At 36.4% G+C, this 23089-nt stretch overlaps 1 protein-coding gene across 1 annotated transcript in view; it reads right to left on the bottom strand.

Moving 5' to 3' along the window:
* The window catches only part of COG6 (component of oligomeric golgi complex 6), a 53113-nt gene that overhangs the window by 16526 nt on the left and 13498 nt on the right, over positions 1-23089 (bottom strand). Inside the window, exons 5-13 of the mRNA XM_010134986.1 lie at positions 20957-21068; positions 19046-19128; positions 18736-18806; positions 17506-17599; positions 14282-14410; positions 14078-14169; positions 9359-9423; positions 5426-5517; positions 3684-3801 (exon numbers count right to left, since the gene is read on the bottom strand). Of these exons, the coding sequence (XP_010133288.1) occupies positions 3684-3801; positions 5426-5517; positions 9359-9423; positions 14078-14169; positions 14282-14410; positions 17506-17599; positions 18736-18806; positions 19046-19128; positions 20957-21068 (856 nt within the window). The remainder of the gene's footprint in view (positions 1-3683; positions 3802-5425; positions 5518-9358; positions 9424-14077; positions 14170-14281; positions 14411-17505; positions 17600-18735; positions 18807-19045; positions 19129-20956; positions 21069-23089) is intronic.

The following is a 23089-nucleotide window of genomic DNA, read 5'->3' as shown; positions in this document are numbered from 1 at the left end:
ACAGCTCCATGCTTGTGACACTCCTTACGTAGAATGGGACTCTATTCAAAAACAGATATGAAGAGGAAGCTATTTTCTTGTCTTAGAAAGAACAGCCTGAAGTCTTAGTTTCTCATTGCACTTCAGAAATTAAAAAAAGCATAGCACAGCAAGACACAGCAACACACCAGTGTTTCTAGAGAGTCCTCCCCACATGGCAACACAAGAGAATTTGCACAGAACTAAAGAGACTCCTGTTAAGTTACAAATTTACTGGTAATTGTGACTAAGTCTTCTGGAATTTTGTAGCTACAAACATCAATTAACTTGAATTCTTTTAAATTAAATAAAAACTGTAGAACTGATTTCCATTTAGAATTTCTTGCTTATGATTTTCAGATTATCAGCAACAACTGATGATACTGAGGGAATACTATCATTAAAACGGTGTAACTCACATAGGCTGTATTCACCACTTTCCAATGTTCTAAACAAAGGATGCACTTAAGTTTATAGAAATAAGAAAAATTTTATTTATGAACACCCTATTTGTATTTTACTCTATTTCCAAAGTTATTTAAATTGCCCTAAGAGTCATATTTCAATATTAAAGTAATGGACAGTTGATATTCTTTAGAGAGGCTTATCAATGCCTTAACATACAAAACGTAAGCGGAAATAAGGAACCATGACTTCCAGACCATCCAAGTGTAAAATTAGGAAATTACTTTTCAAGTGAGTAGTCTTTTTGTGCATAACAGGAGCAGCAATGAAGCCTTTGCAATCACATATGTAAGCACAACGGGTCTGTTTTGCAGTGCTTTCCTCTTCTCCAAAAATAAAAAAAATTTCTGGAAGTAGTTGGAGCACATACATATTTAGAAAAAAAGCTGGTAAAAAGGTTGGGATGTGAAGAGAATCTATTAATACATATACACACAATTTTAGATTGATCACACGTTAATAAAAACATGGTAAAAAGCAACCCTGAAATTCCTCAAAAATGTAGAAGCATTGTGACATTCACTACAAAATTAACAAAGACATATGAAAAAGCATAAAAGCTGGTTACCTGTATATTAACACACAGTAAACTAAGTAACAGGATAATTAAATTTATGATAAAATAGGGTCTTTATCTCATGGAAACTAATGCTTCTCTGAGTGTAATACAGCCTATTAATTTTTGTATTTTTTGTGAAGTAAAACTAATTTCAGTCATGAGGAGATAAGACATCATTCTATCAATTCAGTAGTCCACTCAAAAAGCGTAGTAATATAAGGTGCTTCAAAGCTCTAAAGCTCTCGGTGACAAGAACTACACACTGGTATGGCAAGATTTTGTCTCAGCCATAGAGTTACCTCGTCAACTCCTGAAATACAGAGATTAGTAAAAAAATGTAGATGCATTCATTACTCATATATCTAAACGTCTTCTGAGTCTCTTTAAGCTTTTGACCTCAATTACATGCTGAGAGAAGATCTTCACAGGGCACATATATACAATGTAAAACTGTCAGTGTTTCAGATTTAATTTATAAAATGAGTTAATGGGAAAGAGCAATACTATGATCTTTTTACCTTACATGGTAGGCTGAGTATGTCATTCATCGTTTGTAATAAAACACCACTGAAGGTAGCAGTGCAATCACTGCCTTCAATGAATGTTGATAAAACCAAATTCAACTCCTTTACAAAACAATGGCAGCACCAAGAGACAGTTACAACCAGGCTGAGAGCTGAAGGAAGGGGAACTAGGAGGGCAAAGAAGATTACACAACTTCCCCACAATACAAAGAACACACACTGTGAATTGGGGGATCACATTTCCTTTATTGCTCCTCCTTCTCCTTCTGAATTCTACTCATCTCCAAAGCAAAAACAGCATATCACCCAAAACAAAAGTACAAAGAGTGTGAGTTACGTGAGTAGAAAAGTTATGCTGGATCCTGTTTGAGTACAGATGTAAGACCCAGCAGGACAAAGACAACAGAGCTAAATAAAAACAAAATGAATACAGAGCTGTCTTATAGTTTCAAGCTAAGAGAAAATGTCTTTCCTTAGCACTGCTTTGTTTGCACATTCTTAGCAAGTAAAAAGCAGCCATGTATTTTTGCTAAGGTCCATCACTGACTTCTCATGAAAGGTACAAGTATACATATTTTAATTTAGCTTACATGCTAGGAAGTAAAATGTTTTGAGGAATGCGTATACAACTAGTGTATGCTCATAGCAAGCTGTAAGCTTTATTTCGCTTTTTGTTGTAAATTCATATTGTCTCTGTCTGTTGTAGGTTTTACATACTCAAGCTTTAACTGACCCTTGAAGAAGCATTAGTAGCACAGGAAGTACTATTCCAATGACACTGCATTCAAATGGAAATACTCCATGACAACAATCAATGTACAGAGTGGATTTTAGTAGTATGGACTGTGGGTAGTATCAAATAAGGAGTAACCTGATGAACAAATAAAACCACTGAAAGGTGATACTGACATATACAGAAAGGAAGAAGAGGAGGAACAACTGTTCCTTCGAGAAACTCATTCCTCAGTCCTTGCAAAAAGACAGGAAATTGGGACTAGATGCAAGCTGCGTAGAATAACAAAACTACTTTGAGACCACAGAACACCTCTGAAACTTAGAAAATCCCACTAAATATTTGGTGAACTACAAGGATTTGCACAAAGAATAGCTTCTGTAAATCTATGTTAAGTACAAATAATTTAGAAATACACTTACAAAACTCAGTTGTTTATCTTCCACTTTCAAACTTTTTTTTTTTAAAAACTGGAAAAAACAGTAAAGTGAGGGCTGAGAGTGATGTGAACTCTGGGGCTGTGCAGTAACTAGGAATCAGGAAAGGCATTTCTTGATTTGAGGGCCTAGTCAACTCATCACGTCTCAGACAGGGATGCTGGATGAAGATCTGATCCCTAGGAAATGGGAAGGGTCACAATTTTCTTTGACTTTCCTTAGATTTTTAGAAAGGTGGGATTTAACAGGTGGATCCTCCAACAGCAACATGATATTAATACACCAGGGAGAAATTGAAAAAAAAAAAAACCAAAACCAACCAAACCTTAGTTGTTGAACAATGGGAAGTTCACTGAATCACAATTTAAAGCAATCAATAGGAGACGAAAAGATACCAGGGAAGTGATGCTGGCTTAGGTGTTTGGTGTAACAAATATATATTCTGCTTTTAATGGCAGCAGTGTTCATGTGGTATAATTACTTCTATAGAAGACAGAAAAGCCCAAGTTTTGTTTTTACTTAGCTTACCATCTTGGGATATATTTAACTTCAAGAAAGGAATTGTGCACATGAGCAATTAACTATTGATCTGATGATGAGTTAATACAAATTATCTCTCTCAATCAGCTGACTTTGCTATATTGCACTTCGGGAAATTTCCTAATTTTTTTGCTTCTCATAGATTTTAAAAATACGTAAACTGCTCTATAAATACTGCTAATAACAGTATTTTAGCCATATTTTCACAAAAATAAAACTATTAAGAGAATTAAAAGATAAACAGCAAGTTTTTAACGTACTTCCATAGCTAAAATATAGAAAATACAAAACTTTAGTTTCAGGAAAAGTTGAGATATAAAACAACTATTAATCTAATAATCTTACTAGACAGAAGGGAAGTTAAAGAGTGTTTTGAAACATGAAAGCTGTATGATTTTGAAACAAACCTTATCCATCAGTTTACTTGCATGAAGACTCAGGCTATTAAAGAATATCTTTTTGCTTAACAAATGCATTTCTTCAATCGTTGTCAACAGCGTGGCTGCACTGTTTCCTACAATACCACTGAAAACAAAATTAAGATGAATTGAATAACCCGAAGGCGGGGAAGAACATGACAGGGTCAGATACATTAGACAGCATTTCAAATACTTTTTTTTCCAAAGTTGAAAATTTACAACAAATAATTGCAGGGAACAGTTCTCTGTATTAGCTGAGAGATTCAATCATGACTGTGAGAACAAGCATTGTCAACTGTCATTAAGCAGATATTATGCACAGGACAAATTTTTTAGTAGAATTCTAAAATTTACTGGATTCTTGTTTTGTTATAGAAAACAGATTGCATAAACAGTTGATAACCTTCCCATCATACTGTCCTTTATGGTATATGGATATACCATAAAGTATATTCATATACTTTATGGATAGTATCACCTCTCTTCTTTCTTCACTGCGATGTTAGGCACCTCCAAAACTACAAGAATTCACGTCTTGATGTTCCAGGTGTCAAGCTATAATACTTAGCATGAACACCGCATAAACCTTAAGTGGCACTACATGATTACACTTCTTTCACTGATACACCTCCTGTCTAAAGTAAAAGAGCATTTACGCCACAAAAATGGCAGAAAAAATTAACTGCATCATGATAGGACTGATTTAAACCTGCAGCTTGATTTTCAGATCATATTCTTGTCGCATTTAATAGATCATTTCTCAAGTCACCTCTTCCCTCCAATAGTCAGATGCACCTCGTCTATACGGAGGGAATTATTCAGCTGAACAGAGGTATTTCAACAGTTTTTCAACACTGTATCTTTAGCAAGACAGAAAGCAACGGATAAGACTGCCTAAGACCTTCCATTGTAACATCACAATTTCAACTGCACTAAGCTTTATAACTACAAGGAAAAACAAACTTTGGAGACAGAAAAACAACAATAGAAAATTAGGAATAGGTCTTATATGTGTCCTACCACAGACACGTAGTGCCATCAGAATTGAGGATTTTGAACACAGTGGGATGTGCCTGAGAACCACTTATCCCATTCTGCCCAACATCTAAATATCTTTTTGTACAGAAAAGGTCAAGTAGTAGTATTAGTGATTCAAACTCTTAGCAGTTCAGTCCAGAGCTGTGGAGGAAGATTTTTCTGCTATTGCTGTTTCTAACCAATATGAACCACTGCAAATGGCATAATGTATAAAACAAGCAGTTCTGGGTTTTCTCCAGTTTCTGTGTTCCTGGTGGGATCTGGAAGGCTGAAAGAAATAGGCCCAACAGAAAAGTGCAAGAACATAATTAGAAAAAATGGTATAGTTATTTCAGAAAGAAAAGGAAAACTGAATTTCTAGAGATCATTTAATTCTAGTGTTTTCTCAAAGGGGACTTGACTTTGTCATCTTAAATGTTTCGTGTAGGTTTTCTGTATATTATTTGCATCTATACAGAACAATAAACAGTTTCTGTTGCAAATTGATACTATATTCCAAAGCAGATTCAATCTGAATTGAGGAATGACAACAGATAAATGGTATCTGCTTGGTATCATGCACATTTCTCCTTGCTTACACAGAATAGAGTAAAAACTAAGCCACAAAAATACTCTTTTTTACTGTATTGATCTATCTATACACATACAATTGAAGAAAAGACATCTTTAATATACTTTGCAATTTGGCATACCTGATTGTATGGTGGTAGAACTTGAGAAGGTTAGAAATTTTGTACAGTAAAACTGCTCCTGGCTCGGCAACAATCACCTGCTCAATTCTAACCTGAAGAATAAAGAAAACCAAGCGTCCTTCAGGTCATACACTTCAAAAGCCAACCTCTATGATCTTAAATGCAATGTATGTCTGATTTTTTAAAAATAAATTTAACCAGAAATAAATTTAGGAAGCGAACATCCAGATAACTGTAACATTCTGATTGAACCAAGGTGCTTCTTGATTGCCAAACCTCTGGGTAGAAAACACGGAGGTGTATATATTCTTTTAAAAATAAATCTGTTTCCCTATAGTTGTATAGTTTGTTGTAACTTGCTATTGAACACTGCAAAATAATGAAGTCATTAATGGATACTAGCACATACTGGAATTCTCCCCAGCACTGAATAGCAAGAACAGCTGCAAACAACGACAACAGTTAATCATCAGCATCGTGCAGCAATTCAGAACATCTGAAGTATTGGTATTTTGCCCAAAAGACAGAATTTCACCTGCATTATACTATATATACTTCCTACTGCTATTTAATTATATATATTTATAACTAACAACCAGCTATGTTGATTGTTTATCTCAACCAGGAGATACTGGAAACACACACCAACAGTGCTGACTGTCTTTATAGCTGGACAGTTGATGCCTTGTCTCCATGGTACACACGGTCTCAATCCACTCATTAAAAGCTGCCCTAAGGGTCAATTTTTGGGTGCTCACAAAGCAGTGACAGACAGTGACTTATGACTGCACTGTTCTCCAACGTGCCTGTGTGTGAAAGGGCCTCACACAAATCACCAGCCACCACCCGCTCTCCCAAGTTATCTGTCTGCTGTTCAATGGAGCCCGATGAGCAGCACTGCCTTCTCCTCAGAGCCGGGTGCAGGGAGAATTAACTACGATTATGCTTCCTCAATCCTCCCTTTGCCTCTAAGTCAGAGATCAACAACAAAGAAATAATTTTTGCCTCTTATTTGCAAAGTTCAATGCACAAAGTTAATTTTGACTCTCAGGTGAACTTTTCTCTCCAATGCATATGTATATACAGATTATATATATCCAAATCATTATCTCCAATGTTGCATAAAAGGTCATTTGGGCAGGGGTAAGAAATACACTCCACATGTACAGCAACTGAAAGTAAGAAAGGTAGGGAAGAAGATGAAAAACAAAATATTGACCAAAAATATAGCAGTAACTGAAAATAAAGAAAAGAATTGAGAAATAGAAAAAGACAGAATAGGCAGAAGGAGAGGAGGAAAAAAGTATTTTAGGTTTAGGAAACAAAAATGAAAATCAAAAAAACCAAAGCAGGAAAAGAAGTATTGCTGCTTCCCATACATAAGTTTTCACCGCATAGCAGAACCAAAACTAGCAAACTGCTCAGGGCCATCTTGGACTTATAGCTCTTACTGTTTCCCAATCCTATGCATCCTGTAGTCAGTTGACCATAAAAGACCATCTGAGGTCTACATAAAGCATCCAAAACATCTTGTTAGTTTTGATCTCATCTAAGCACTATGGAAAAGATGAGGACCTTAACTGAAATGTTTTTAAGCTCCTCCTATTTCCATCTGAAACAAGAGGCCTGTGGTTAGATCTACCACTAGTGAGTACTCAAGATTTCCTTAGATGCCTAAAACTCAAACCAGCTATCAGTAAGCGTGAACAATTTATACTGCATGTAAGTATAACCCTTCTTCAGAAGTACGGAAATTGCATCATATTGTACATTCACGTGGAATTCTGTAAGTATTTAAAAGTGCTTGTGGAAATTCTATGACTAGGCTTTATCACGCTATTTTATACCTCAGCATCAACTCAAATCGAAGTGACAGGTTTGCAAACATCAGCAGAAATCCACTAGAAAAGTAGTACAGAAAAGCCACACAACTACAGCAAAGACTGTTTTCCCTGAAATTAACATGGTTATTTTTATTATTGTGGACAATCTTAAGAAAGAAAAATGTATTGTAGAAGAGACTCCTCCAAACTGAGTCTATTTTTGTGTTCCTCTCAACATGGCAATTACCTAACTGCATCATATGAAGACTTTTCTGCTTGATGTTCTTGGGGTTTTTTTTTCCTGAGTTTTTCTTTTGCTATGGAAGACTTCCCTAGGGGAAACAATAAGTACTGCATATTTTACATTGGGAAGTCTTTCACTGTTCTTTTAGTTTTTGGGTTTTTTTTTTAATTTTTATTAGCACAGGAACTAGCCACCAACAATATTTCAGGGAATATTTCTACAGGCAGCAGAAACATATGAGTGTAAAGAGTTTGGCAATCAAAATGGAAGGTATTCTATACGATTCTGGACAAATCACAAGTACTCAAATCAAGACCAAAACTCCCTCTGGTTTACAAAAAGGTTCGATTCTATCCTTAATTCCTTTGTTGGAATGCACAGAAATACTGAATTCAAACACCAGTATTCAGTATTAACTGAGCTAAAGCATGCAAAGAACACAGAAAGCTTGGAAAATATCCTCCAAAAAGAAAAAAAAAGCTGTGATAATTGTTGGTCTAGTATGAGAGGTGGCAATAGGCAGAACCTCCTGTGTTTCAGTTTGTATCTGAACATCAAGAAATACTGTTTTTATTGTGAGGTGACCAAACACTGGAGTAAGTTGCCCAGAGAGGTTGTGAAGTCTTCATCCTTGGAGATACTCAAAAGCCATCTGGACACAGTCCTGGGCACCCATCTCTAGGAGGCCTGGCTTGAGCAGAAAGTTTGGGAACAGATGATCTCCAGAGGACTCTGCCAACCTCAACTCTTCTGTGATTCTGTGTCATTCTAAATGGCACTTTCTTGATGCTTACCTCTCCTCAGACCTTACTTCTTTTCTTATAAGAAACTTACGTATAGTATTCAGAACCTACCTGTTAACATTTGAAACTAACTATCTGGCAATTGGACATAGTTGTTATAGCTAGAGTATTCTAAGATAAATTTATTATAATGGTATTTAGTACAGTAGATGCTACTTTAGAAACAGTTGGATGTATACGCTGCACCATCAGACAATTGTTTGGATTCAACACCTTGATTATTTTATTTTGTGCTTAAGTGGAGCACATCCAATAAATAAGACAGCCAATCATTTGATGGATCATTATTAATCATTTCTAATGGGCCCCCTTAACTGACTAAGGCTGTAGCTTGAAAAAAGCCCAGCTGTGGAGGGATGCGATAGAAATAAAGCAAATCAGGGTAACATAAAGATGGTAAGTAGGAAACAATTCTTCATGGTCTCTTTCAATACAAGAGCTGGAGTTATTAAACAAAAACAAAAGGAGCTGGCTTTTCACACAGCATACAGTTAGCTATGCACTTTTCTCCTGTAGGATATGTTGTGAATATCAGCATTTTATATCAACTGGACATATTCATGCAAGAAAATTCTATTGATGTCTATTAAATACAAAGACAGTAGTTATGGGTCAGTAAGTCTTTAATACCTCCAGAAACAGGTGAGAAAACTATTCTACAAAAGTCTTACTACACAACTGCATAACTTGTACATTCTTCTCTAAGTATAAGCTATGAAAAATGTGATAGTAAAGGAAATTGGTTTTTCATCTACCTACTACTGCCATTCCTATACACTAAAACCAAAGCTAATTTTTTTTATATAAAGCACTCCTGAAGTAAAACAAAATCAAGATACAGATTTAGCATCCTAGTATCTCTCACTATATAACTATTTAAACCAGGTATCTATGAACTATGGAATCTCTTAATTTTGAAGGATCTTATGATTCTCAAAGCTGCGAATCTAACTCTTAACTAAGGGTGATGAAAATACATTGTAGAGATGGGCACACGGGTTCTGGAAAAACATGACAGAAAAATTTTTGCATTTAGAATGCTAAGGAAAACAAAATACTTCACCTTCAGAGGCCTGCAGACACCTTCTGTGATGTGCCCAACTACTTCTTGAATATTTTCTTCCACACCTACAGTTAATGCAAACACATGCTATGATTATGCAAATAGAATTCTCTTTTCTTCAAGACTATAAAACAAATAAACAAATGCAGGCGCTACTCCTCTGTAAAAAGCCTTATGAACTGCATGTTCTTTTCTCCACAAGCTGAGTTTACACCTCCACTGAACTTCAAATCTAGCTATTAAGAAATAGCTGCATGACAAAACAAGAGTCCTGGAGAGTCATTACTTTATGCTATGCAATTGCCTCCTAGCACAACATAGTGCCTGGGGATTTGAGGGAGAAGGAGTGAGGGGAAAAATAAACAAGCTAGCAAGAAACTCTCACAGTAAGGCTCAATATTAGCACTTCATTAAATTAAAGAGGAAAAAAAAAAAAAAAAAAAAAGGCCAGTGAGATGCTCAAGGAGCAATTGTACATAGCATTTTGAAAAGCCTTAGCATAAATACACGTGTCTGTCAGTGTTCAGCACTGACTTGCTCATGGCATTGTTCCAAATTAAATCACATATGTACCTCCACACTGCTGAGTGCTGCAGCATTAGCACACACTTCCTCCTCAGCAGCAATTGAAACTCATCTTTCACACAACTATACACAAAAGAGAATATTGCCCTATCTTATCATAGAACACAAATGAATTGTTGCATGGCAACCAGTACTGTCATCAATCAATCAAACTGATAGCAACAGATCTTCGAGCTCTCACTTCAGTAACAACTCAGAATAGATTTATGGAGAAAGCAATACTTTAATTCTAATTTAAAACTTGTCAACAGGAGTTCATCTTCAGATGGGACCCATGCAATGAACAGTAAACAAACTGACGGTGGGTGACATGCGACAGAAATCAGGTGACCTGAAGCTATATTTTGCAGATCTTATTTCAGACTAAAAAAGATTACCTCTGAGAGTAAAAATCATAACAGACGAGAGATGTGTGCCAATGTCTCTTTACACCAAGATATGTGAAAAGCCACATAAGCAGAAACAACTGAATTCACTGTGGTGGCTGTAAGAATTTCCACGTACTAAACTGCTAAGGTAATAAAAATGTGTTTATGTATTTGAGTATTGATATCAGGGAAGAAAGCAAGATCACAAACCACAAGATGCATGGTCTGTTATGTAATGGCTAGCTCTCAGATACACCCTGACAATTTACACATTTTTTAGTAGGAACAGTCACACTTCTACTGTTCATCAATATAACAAGCACCTAGCACATATTTGCCACAGTATATCTAGACCAGATGGACTTAACAACAAGTTGTGTGGTATGAAAGTTTTAGCTGCAAATATATATAAGTTCAAATACCAAAGCACAATCACAATCTTGATATATCACATGCTTGTGCCTTCAAACCTATTTTCACGTCCAATTAGAGTACTTCAGATTCAGCAAACAGTAAAAAGAAATGTTTCAGCACAGCAGGTTATATAACTGTTGCAAGTATTAGTACATCACACTGACATAAAAGGATTATGGAACAAGTAATTCTTAGAGACCCCAAATCACTTTTAGGAAACAGTTCATTACTGAAGAGACACTTCCGGCTGCCTGCTACACAACATACCATTTTTCCCCTATGTATCCTTCTATAAGGGAGAGATTCTCAGACTTTGTTTGGCTTCTGCTCTCCAGCTGCGTTCCTGTAACTCCATGAAAAATGGGTTTCTACTGCATCTCTTCAAGAGAACACCTGCAATTCTCCCTTCCTTTCAAGATCTCTTAAAACTAAAAGGTTTATGTTAGCAGAATACCTAAGGCTCCACAGAAGAGAACCAGATGCTTTATTCTTGTCCAGCACAAAGCAAAACAGTTAAAATTTTCTGAATGTGTTTTTAGTACATAAATTTTAATAGCATTTTTTGCCAGATTAATTTTAAATAGTTAACATTTGCAGGCTTAAAATTTCAAAACTTTCAAAAAGGTATTCTTTAATACTTGGTTATGGACTGCATAGTTTGTTGTCTTTAAAGTGAAAACTGGGATGGGAACAATTCTCCAAAACACGCCATTCACACAGTTTTTCTTCCACTGGGACCAAATTCTCCTCTATCTCACCCATAGCTATACTGGAGCTACACATGTGAAATTTTTTTTTTTTTTTAAGTTTTCGTGGCAGTGATTTACCACATTCTCTATAGTACTGAAATTACCCCAAAAACTTACAGGAGAATTTAAACAGAATTCTGAACTCAGAACAGAGATGCCTGAATAGAAGTAATAAAACCACTTCCATCTGCAAAAAGCTACTCAAGTTGAAATTGAAGTTAAAACATCTGACCTACCTAACCTCAGACCTCAAGTTAGGTGTCTTATCTATAGTAGTGGCTTGGGCTCCCTCTATAGGGAACGGAAAAAACAACAAAGTTGTGATAAAAGTCTCTACAAACACTCATGTCAACTCTAACTTTTGTCGAAAAGATTTGCTCTCATGAGATGCAAACCTCTGTCCTTATCTATAACTGAAAGTAAAAAAGACATCCACTTTTTAAATGACTAAGTGAAATTAACTCAATCATTGCTGTAGCGTGTGCAACCAGACACCTGAAGACTGAACAAAAGCACAGGGAATTCAGACTGAATCTCAGTACCACAGCGATTGTACTCACTTATTAGTCACTGCAACTCAGGATCTGTATTTATACAATCTCAAGGTACTTCATAAGGCTGCACCTCCTATAAATGGTTCTTTTTAAACCCAGTAGTATTCCATTGCTGTCTTGCCTTACAGATCTTATTGCATAACCATCCTTGTCACCAAAAAAAATTTCCAAAGATGCACAGGAAGTTAACAGACAGCATCTCCCAGGCTTTGCTGTTCTTAGTATGAAGCTAAGAATCGCTCTTTACATTCCTCAAAAACTCTACAACAGTTGTCGCAAACCAATTCCTGGAGAGCTTAAGAAAACATTTATTTTTGCTCCATGGGGCCAGCTCTTCCTGAAGGACTCCCAGTTACAGCAAAAGCATTACAGTCATCTACATAGAACTACCATGTCTTTTTCTCTACCATAAAGCCATCATGAGGCCTGTTTTCCTGAGATAGTGTCAGTAAATAATACTAAATTCACTTCTGTAACACACCATAACTGTAGTTACACCCAAAACATTCCTTCAGTTTGATTTACAGCACTTCCCAAACAGCCTCCTTGCTCATATACTGTTAATCGGGAAAGCCAATTAATTCTTCCAGCAGTAAGGAAACTGAAAATGCATATTCACTTTAAAACCGAAAGCAGAACTCAATTAAGATGTACAGTCTAAAGAGCTCACCAGATACAGATTAAGCGTAAGTTCTTAGAACAAGTTTGTTACAGAATCACAGAATCATTTTGGTTGGAAGAGACCTTTAAAGTCAGAGTCCAACTGTTAACCCAGCACTGCCAGGTCACCACTAAATAATGTCCTTAAGCACCACACCCATATGTCTTTTAAGTATTTCCAGGGATGGTGACTCCACCACCTCCATAGGCAGTCTGTTCTAACCCTTTACAACCCATTATGTAATGAAATATTTTTCTAATATCCAGCCTAAACCTCCCCTGATGCAACTTGAGGCCATTTCCTCTCATCCTATTGCTTGATACTTGGGAGAACAGACTGACCCCATCTTGCTACAACCTCCTTTCAGGCAGTGATAAGGTCTTCCCTCAGGCTCCTTTTCTATAGGCTAAACAACCCCAGTTCCCTCAGCTGCTCTCCACCGGACTTGTTCCCTAGGCCCCTCAACCACCTTTGCCGCCCTTCTTTGGACACGCTCCAGCACCTCAATGTCCTTCTCATAGTGAAGGGCCCAAACCTGACCACAGTACTCAAGGTGTGGCCTCACCAGTGCTGCGTACAGGGGGACAATCACTTCCCTCCTCCTGCTGGCCACACTATTGCTGATACAAGTCAGGATGCTCTTCTCTTCCCCAAGCCTGTAGCATTGCAGGGCATTGTTGTGACCCAAGTGCCGGACCCAGCACTTGGCCTTACTGAACCTCATGCTATTGGCCTTGGTCCATTGATCCAGCCTGTTCAGATCTCTCTGTAGAGCCTCCCAACCTTCAAACAGATCAACACACCCACCTAACTTGGTGTCATCTGCAAACTTACTGAAGGTGCACTCGATCCACTCATCCAGATCATTGAAAAAAATGTTAAAGAGAACAGGTCCCAATACTGAGCCCAGGAACACCACTTGTGAACGGAAACCAACTGAATTTAACTCCATTTACCACCACTCTCTGGACCTGGCCATCCAGCCAGTTTTTTATCCAGTGAAGGGTATGCTGAGTACGCATGCTTCATTATTAAAAAAGTCTTTGGCTGAAGCTATGGAGGCAAACCTGTCTTTGAAGTGCAGGTCCAATGCACTTAAAACAGAGCAAAGGGGCTGAAGAATAAGCATGAGAATCTGTAGTTCTGTTAATGAAGGAGAGCTTTGATATTAGAAAGCTTCATGTACCTATGCATTTTGAAATACTATTCGTCATTAAGAGCTTTCTTCTGGGAAAATGCAACCACTGGCTATTCCGAAATTATTTCCAGGAAAATCTAAGCTCAGACTCTTATAGCCGAAGCCCAGACTTAGAAATTAATCACACTTTCTGATTTATGAGACTTACTTTCTATCAATTCCCCAGTTACATTCTAAAATCTAGTACTACCTTGAATAGTTACAAGCTTTAACATAGCTTCTAGGTGTTCTTTCTCAGAAGCTGTAGCTTGATGCAACCAGGCCAGCATGTCTCCTACGTACCTAAATAAAGACAGAAATTTCTATGTAAATCAGCTGTTTATGGTGTCAGGGATTCAAAGCGCCAACAGGCAAAAGAAGGTTTACTTCATATACATTCTTGCCAGTACTGTACCTCAGAGGATCATGGGAGTGCATTTCAATAGGGCGGGGAGTACCTCCCAGACCTCCTCTAGTAAGAGCATCTATAAAGCCACGGACTACAGCACTCCTCCTAGCTGTTCCAAACTCATCCAACGTGTACCTGTTATTAAAACATGAAAATGGGTAAAACAAAACAGTTCACCTCATCACAGTTTATTAGCTCGACTTTACAATTAATGTAAGTAACCAATTTTATAGTTCTAGAAATCTTTCACCAATGCTTCTGCTATGAAGCATTCAAAACTGTCTGATTTTCTTGACTTCTCTAAACAGATGTTAAACATAACTTTACCTTGACCTTCCTATTCCCCTACCCCACACAATAAAAGAAACAAAAAAATAATCTTTTCCATTTTGGATATGTAAGAATGCATTGGCAGGCCTGGGACTCCTTTTCACACGTGGTCCAGATGACTGACAGGAGGAGGAACTTATTGCATTGCAACAGAAGGCTTTCTCCTTCTTCCAGGCTACCAACGATTAGTAGCAAAAAAGTTGTTTTCATTTGATAGTTGTTCACTGGTTTTAATCCAGTCAGTTTTAGTTAGGTATTTAATGGATGGACAATTACAGTCCAGAGTGTGTACTATCAAACGGCTTGCTGGTAGTCGAGGAGGTACCAACACAGCTCATTTTTGGAGCAGGTCACCTTCCTGTTAGGGCTGAGGCATGACAGCAAGTGAAGGATGGGAAGCAAACACTGCTAACATCCCTGTTACATCTGCTTGGAAACAGAATTTCTGCAAGCCACAGAATACTTCAATTTTTTTTTAAAAAAAACAAACCAGCACTCTGAACAAAACACATAAATTACAAAAGAGATAAAAAGCTCACACGACAGCTTATTTTTTCCAATGTAATTGAAGAAATGCCGAAGAGTATGCATGGTGTCACTTACCAGTGACACCCAGCAGCTGAACAGATACAAAAATAATAATAAAAAGCATGTTACTGACTGAAGTTCAATGAGCACTGCATTCACAATTAACAGATGCAGAGAAAAAAATACAAAAGAAAATAATATACTGTTTCAAATATGTTCCAAGTTAAGATCAATTAGATTTCCATTATGCTATAAAAAGTACAAGGGAACCTTCAGTTTTGATCATTTCAAACTACATTACTACTTGGGGGGGGGGAAGCACACTGAAGAATCTGGAAACGTCTGTTCACATCTTTTTCTTCATGCACTGTATTTGTTAACTTAGGGGGTAAATATCTGCAACTAAAAAGAAAAGTCTAAGAAAAAAGTCCTTAAAATTACCATTCACAAAAATTAAGCAATTAAAGGCAGGAGAGAGCTGGAATCTGCCAGCTACCCACAGTCCAGGAATAGCAGCACTGCAGTGAAAAATCTCAAGTGTTTGCAGAAACCAGCTAAGCTTTTTTTTTCCTGTCCAATATAAAGCTATATAATAGATCATTAAAAATATAGCAGCGAAACAGATCTTGTTATTAGTTTTGAAGATATCTTTTAATAATAATTTTGTTTTACAAAGAAAAAGAAAACTACTAATTTTCCTCTTCCTCTCAGTATAACTATTAAGAAAATCCTTCATCTTAAAAAAAAAAATCAGTAACACTATGATTTACACTAGTAACACAGTATTTACTGCTATATTATTACACACTCTCATGTTAGGGGAAGAAAACAACATTTGGATTCTTTTCAGCCCAGCTTCAATTATTTAAAAATTGGTAAAGTAATGATCACTGGGGAGGGAGGAAGGAGGTGGAGAAAAAGCATTGAAAACCAGAGTGGATGATGGAAGAGGAATACTGCTTTGAGCTATGACTCCATATATTTTCTACAAAAGAGTTTTCATTTTTTTCTGTTAGAACCAGGAAGTGCAAAACAAACTGAAATATTTATTTCAGATCCCCACTGACTGCAGTTCCCGAAAGTCCATCCATGGTGCAATCTTTCTGCCGCTTTACGTTAACAAGACATAAGTCAATATAACAAAACAAGAATTTGTAGTTTTGTTTCTAAACTCCTGCACTTCTCATCTCACTCATTTCCACCCAACAAAATCACAATCTTTATCAGATGCAAAGGCCATGACTGGGAGAAGTGTTTAGTTTACACAGCAGTGCTTCTAAGCATAAAACCAACAATAATTTAAAATTACTTTTTTCTGTGCCACAATTTCTACATTTTAAACTCAGCAGGTGGTTACATAGCAAAGGTATACAGAAATTTTTGGTAAGGAATAAACTAGATCTTGAAATTTAAAATGTAAAGCATCGATACTGCAATTTTCACAATAGTGCTGTAGCAAGTAGTTAAGCATGATGATCTGTCATGAGAAACATGTGGCTACATCTTCTACAGTAATGTTTACTTTTGTCTTTTTGGCAGAAGAAAAGTCCTACCTACCAGGTTCTACCTCTGGTAACGCTTAAAGACAAGGCTAGCCTTTGAAAGACTGTCTAGTACTCTGCTGCCCTGCATGCCTCTGGCTAAAAGTAATTTGCAACAGTTGCATGATATGATGAATGCATTTAAAAAAAAAAAAAACGAAAAAACAACCCAAACTAAAAAGCAAAGTAGTGTATCTTCAGGTACAGTCACACCAATAAAAACAGTTCTTACAGTGCCACCTCGTGGTTAGGTTGCCTCTACTAACTAGCATTTATGTTTAAGTCCCTTCAGCAAATCCTGAACAAGAACAAAACAGTAGTATATTTTTATACATATATATAAAAAAGTACCCCATGCTTTAGAGGCAAATATGTCCATATTGTTTTTAATAGATTACTGTACAACCTATAATGGAAGATGTTCTTACTCCCAGAAGCAGTTCAGTAAAAGCTAATTAGCCCTTTTTTTTTTTTTTTACTTTGGGAATTTAAATGAGACTATCACATACTTTGGACAGTATTTTTTCTTCATATAAGTCCTACAGTGAGAGCAGCAGAAATTCACAATTCATTTAGATTAAAAACAGAACAGACTGACATTTTGCTTTAATTTGAAAACAGTAAATTGGAAAAAGCCCAGTGACATTTACTGTACCACAATTATGTCAAAGAGACTTCTAAAATTTAAGGAAGTTGAAATATTTTTTTTTCCCAATCTAACGCGGGACTGAATTGCCACCATCCTGAGCACTGTAATTCAGGCCCATCTTTACATTTTATAGGCTGAAAATAATCACTTCTGTTAAGAGAAAATCACCAACATTTACTTACTTATACAGGACAGGTCTGTCTTGTAATGCTTCCATGGCTTGAGCAAGAACAGGAGAAATGTCACATGATTCTTGGGTCAAAGTCCTGCATTCATCTATAAAATATCAACACAGATAAAAGCGCATTCTTTACACTGTAACAATTTTTATAAGCAGCTGTCAAACAAGAAAATGAGTTAAAAACCTCAATGGTTTTTGATTTTGAATCGAAGCCTTCAGAATATGCTACCAGGCCTAGTTTGTGTTAACGTAATCCAATTTCCCCATAAGCAGCACTTCACTGAAAAACGGATGTCCATCACAAATTTCAACAATAATAAAAGTTAAAGGAAGCTTAGTATCTGTTTGTGCCTATGTACAAATGCTGAATCATTCAACCACCAGAATTCTGTCAGGCTCCTTATAACTGTTTACCACATTCCAGATGAACTATTAAGAAACACGAGAGCTATTTAAGCAAGCTGAGGTCTTGTTTCGTCGTTTGTTTTGTATGGTTTCTTTAATCATATTAACCATATAAATGTAGAAATCATATAAATTAAATCAATTAACAGCATTAAAATTATGAATTTTCATACGATGAAACCACATCCATTATTTGAGGTTTCAGCATCTAATGAAGAATGGATAACAATATAATATCATGTTGCACCAGATTTTTTTCACAAATCTTCCTGTCCATGTCTCAGGAGAAAAGTAATAAAAAAAGCATCTACATTTTAAGCTATCAAAATATTACACGGAACGCTGATACAGAGTACATATGCAAAAAATAATCATCCAGCATCATTCAAAAGAGTATCCTCATAAAATAATGTTGGTTTGGGTTTTTTATTTATTTTTAAAGGTAATAAGCCACTCCTCCCACTAAGCTAGATCACACTACCAAATTGTCGAAAAGAACAAATTCCCTGTAACATTCAAGAAAATGGAATGCAATACATTTAACAATTTGCTTAAACTACCAAACTGTAGTTGTTCTCTTTGAAAAACCATCTAAAAATACAAAAAAATAATAGACTTATACAAACGGAGATGAGATTGGCCCCAAAAAAGTGAGAAAATCTCTAATTAACTATTTGGTTCACAACAAATCTTTCACTAAGAAGGAAACTCAAAGCTTTGTTAAATGAATTTTGGAAAGAGTTTTTTGCTGAGTTAAATCAACATCAAGGAATTAAAGGAATCATCATAATAATATTCCTAAACATAAGAATATTTTTAGTCCTACTTTGAGTCCATCTGTAAAGTCGTTCATAAGATGTCTCTTGCAGTAAAGCCATCTGTTCCATAATTTCCAAGCTACAAGATAAAAAGATTTTATTTGCAAATACTATCTTAGGCAGTACTAGCAAAGGCATGTACAAATCAAATAAAACACACCATTATTAAAATTATGGAAATTTAAAAATACGATAACTATTCTTTGATTTTCTGTGAAATACTCTGTATGATCATATGAAGTAAAAAATGAGACTTGGCTGTAACTTCTGCTTTTAACAAGTAAATGGTTCTATTGCACTCATTCAAGTAGCACTTACCCTGCCCTTTGCTGATTTGTCCGGAGGAGAATCTTGACATCATCGTGAATCTGCTTCACTCTTCCCAAAGCTTTGAAAAAATCCTAAATCAATTAGAAAAAAAAAATGAAAGCAGTGTTTGAAAGCAGTAACTTCTCATTCAAATCTCTAGCAGGCTACACTCCCCATTCTATATGGGGGGAAAAAAAAAAAGGAAAAAAAGAAAAAAAGGAGAAAAGAAAAAAAGAAAAAAAAGAAAAAAAGAAAAAAGAAAAGGAAAAAAAGGCAAATAAATACGTGGGTTTTAACTTGTCTTTTATGTACAGTGTGTGGCATGCCATTCTCTTCTCCCCACTACCATTAGCAACTACAGAGCAAACAATTACAGGTTGATATTTTTGTTTTCATATAATGGGGTAACAATTTCTCAGAAAAATAAAACATTTACAATAGACTAGATCAAAGTTTTCCAGGACAATCTTTACCTCCTGAATAACTCAGCAGCAGCAGCGTAATACAACCCTCTAGAAGATGTAGCTATATGGCCAAAAAGGTTACTCTGTCACTGTTTCAGAAAGCAAATGGAAATCCACTAACATTTTCAAACACCTGTCTTACTATGAAATCATCTTTCAAACATCACAGAGGAGTCCAGCTAATTCACATGTAACTGTTTTATTATTTCTTTCGTGACTCGAACCCAGTTTGCCTCAAGAAAGTAGTTTCATTCTGGTTCAAGTCACATAAAAATATACATATTCTAAGTGAAGTAGGACACTGATTTAACTTACTGCCTGTGTTGATGATTCTTCTGATAAAAACTCAAATCACCCTTCCTTCAGGACAAAAAAAAAAACCCCAAACTTAGAACTGCCAAAACAGAAGTCTGACTAAAAATGTTTTAGGCACGCTGGTTGATTCTATCGCAGGGGAAAAGCACACATTTCAGAAGCACAGCTATGACTGTATCTCAGGTACTTCTGCAGCTGTTTTAGACAGATCAAAGTATCAAAAGGTCTAGTCCTCCTTCTGCTGCAAACCAAGCACTGAACAAACGGCACAGCATTGCCGTCATTGTTTCCTGCACCATGTGTGTTTTAGAAACCTGAATGTTCTTTCACGATAACAGTTGGTAGAAAAGCACACAGCAGTTACTCAAGTGTACAATCATTTAACACATTCCATTCATGCTTTCATTAGCACTGTTCATAGTTATCTGATCCACGTCTTTAATAACGCTTTAACTGCATCCAGGATGCCTGTGGAAACGACATAGTATGTCTCAGCAATACTCCACATTTAAGTGAAGGTTTCTATGCAACTGCAATAATAAAAACCTGTTAAGTGTACTCAATTCTCTCATTGTTCAGCTTGTTTCTACTGCAGAACATGCCTTCTTACTCAAACCACAAACATTAAAAAACTTGTTTTGGGGCGTGGTTAAAAGTGAGTCAGCACCTAATACCTTCATCAACCAAATAATGATGAGGCAAAGTCTCAGCTTGTATTTTCTCAAGTCACTGAACACCCATACACATGCATAGGCAAAATGCACACATGCGCGCACAAGGAGTACTATGTATTACTGAAGTGCTGCACATTTCTCATTTGCTTTGAGTATGATGAAGATTGAAAACATCTTCACTGAAAATTCAGACTTGATAAAGCTCTTTTTGAGGTGTAGAACCATACGGTAGCTCATTAGCCCTTAAACACATTATACAAACTAGAATTAAATGTCGATTTTCTTTCTTGTTAGTTGAATCTTTCATCACACATTTCAAACCCATCAGAAATTCACCATTCTCTTAAAAGGTTCATTCCTCCATAAAAAAATAAATTACAAACTGATAATAAGTTCTCATGTACAATTCAGCTAGGACGCTTCTACATTTTAGTTCAGGGCAAAGCTTTTAATGTTCATTGAGCTACCTCAGTAATTGGCTCATCTTTCGTGCCTCGAAGGAGGTTCATTTCATCTGGTGTCAGCTGGAATTTTGCTATGAATGCGTCTGCAACCTGGGCTTTCATTTCTAGTCTCTGACTGTAATAAAACAAAGTGAAGAGTACATTAACTTTTTACGCTTATCTCAAATTTATTTTGCATATTCATTCTTTTGGAAATAAAACTAACATTAGAAGTTGTTATGATTCAATTTTAATACTATATTATTGCCATCAAACCCTTGAGTTGCATCTTCACATACGATTTTCTATTAAGTTTACTCAGTAATCTGGGTAAACACAATATAAAAGAAAGTTAGCACATTTGAAAACTAGTAAGTTCTTAAAAAAAAATCCTTTAATGTTTGTAACACAAGTTATCTAATCCAGCTATTTTGTTTGTACAGTTGTAATGTTTGCAGTTACTCCCTTTCAGATTCAACAAGAATGGGGTTTCAGCTTGTGTTCAGAAAGACATAGGAAAATATAGCACCCAAAATGGGAGAATGAGCATTAATCTACTTTTCTGTAGAACAGATCCATTTCTTTTTAACAACATACAGCTGGGATGTGAATTTACTGATCTCACAGGCAATCAAAACCTAATGAGTAATTCTCTCGTTGAATACCCTCCTGGCAATAAACACGGCAGGGATGTAATACTCAAACACCATCTCCTGGGCAGCATCTTTTTGCACACATTTTGTTACACATCTTAGAACCACAGAAGGACCCAAATGAATATAGTTTTATTTATAGTACAGGAAGGTACTGGAACTCCTGTAGCAACAGAAAATTTGCTCAAGCTGTGGTGTGAGCACACAGCATTCCAGGAAGTAAAGACTAATTTTTCAGGACATTGAGGAGACACTAATTAGATATTTGTAGAAGAATATGGCTCAATTAGTTTAAGACCAGCTCAGCTTCCAATGTAATTATTGCAAGATAAATACATTGCTATCACAGGGTGGTAAGACAGGCAAGCACACTTCTGACTGCAATAATTAAATTTCCTTGCAAGATCAAGGCTAGAAAAGTAAGCTTTTATTTATTTACCCCTTCTCCACTATCCAACCACTGCCTGGACTTCATTCAGCTGAAGCAGCACAGAAAACCTGCTTCCCTTCCCCTGCCATTCTGTAGTTCCACAAACTCTTTTAGAGATCAGATCAAATATTTTGCAATTGTCAGTGCTCTTGTGTAGTAAACATCAAGATGGAGTGGAATATAAAATTTAACAGTGTTTTAATAGTAAAAATTACAAGAATCAAAGGGGAAAGCAATCCAGTATTGTAACTTACACAGAAGACACCTAAACTAAACCTCATATGCTTTAATACCAGATCTTTAATTGGTCAGTCACGTTTCCCCAGGGTCCTATGCAGATGTTGCTATTTTGCCTTTATGTTGGAAGTTTTGCAATGCCTAAAATCAATCTGCCTATTTAAATTTCTCCAAGTAAACTTTACAATTGCAGATTCAGTGTGTCCATGAAGCTGAATGTTTCTCAGGAAAGAAACAAGAGTGATGGATGAAGATTTTGACCAACTAAACAGGCAATCATAGCAGATGCATCCTTGAAAAATTACAGCACTTTCCAAGCAATCTGGTGGCGGCTCACTCCAAGTAAGGAAGAACAAGGAAGGAGTCTAAAAAGGGAGGGCTCAAGAGTGCATTCAGACTTTCAAAGAAAAAAGACCAGCATCAGAAATTATACTAAGCATGCTTGTTAGTCCATGCCGGAATTCTGCACCCCCTTTGCTCCTGGGGTTATAAAAATGAAGCACAGCTTCTCACTAGTCCGTTTCTTTCTGCCAGCAAGTCCTCACTCTGGATAGTCTCCCCTCACTGCTTTTCAATCAAACATCACACTTTAAAGCCACTTCCATCCCTAACTGTGTCTTTGACTAACACCTGCCATAAACATCAACTGACCCACTCTGCACAATCGCAATAATTATTTTTTATAAAACAGAGTCAATATATTAAACTCTGGCATACTGGCCAAGTTTCACAACGTAATCACAAAATAACAACCTCAAGGTGGCAGCAGTGTTTCATCTTTCTCAAGATAGTCATTCAGAAGTGGTGAGAAACAGCTCTCTGAAAACCTAAAAGCAT

The sequence above is a fragment of the Buceros rhinoceros genome, unplaced genomic scaffold (assembly GCF_000710305.1).
Source record: "Buceros rhinoceros silvestris isolate BGI_N320 unplaced genomic scaffold, ASM71030v1 scaffold8604, whole genome shotgun sequence".
NCBI lineage: Eukaryota > Metazoa > Chordata > Aves > Bucerotiformes > Bucerotidae > Buceros > Buceros rhinoceros.
This window is presented reverse-complemented; position numbering and strand designations above follow the sequence as displayed.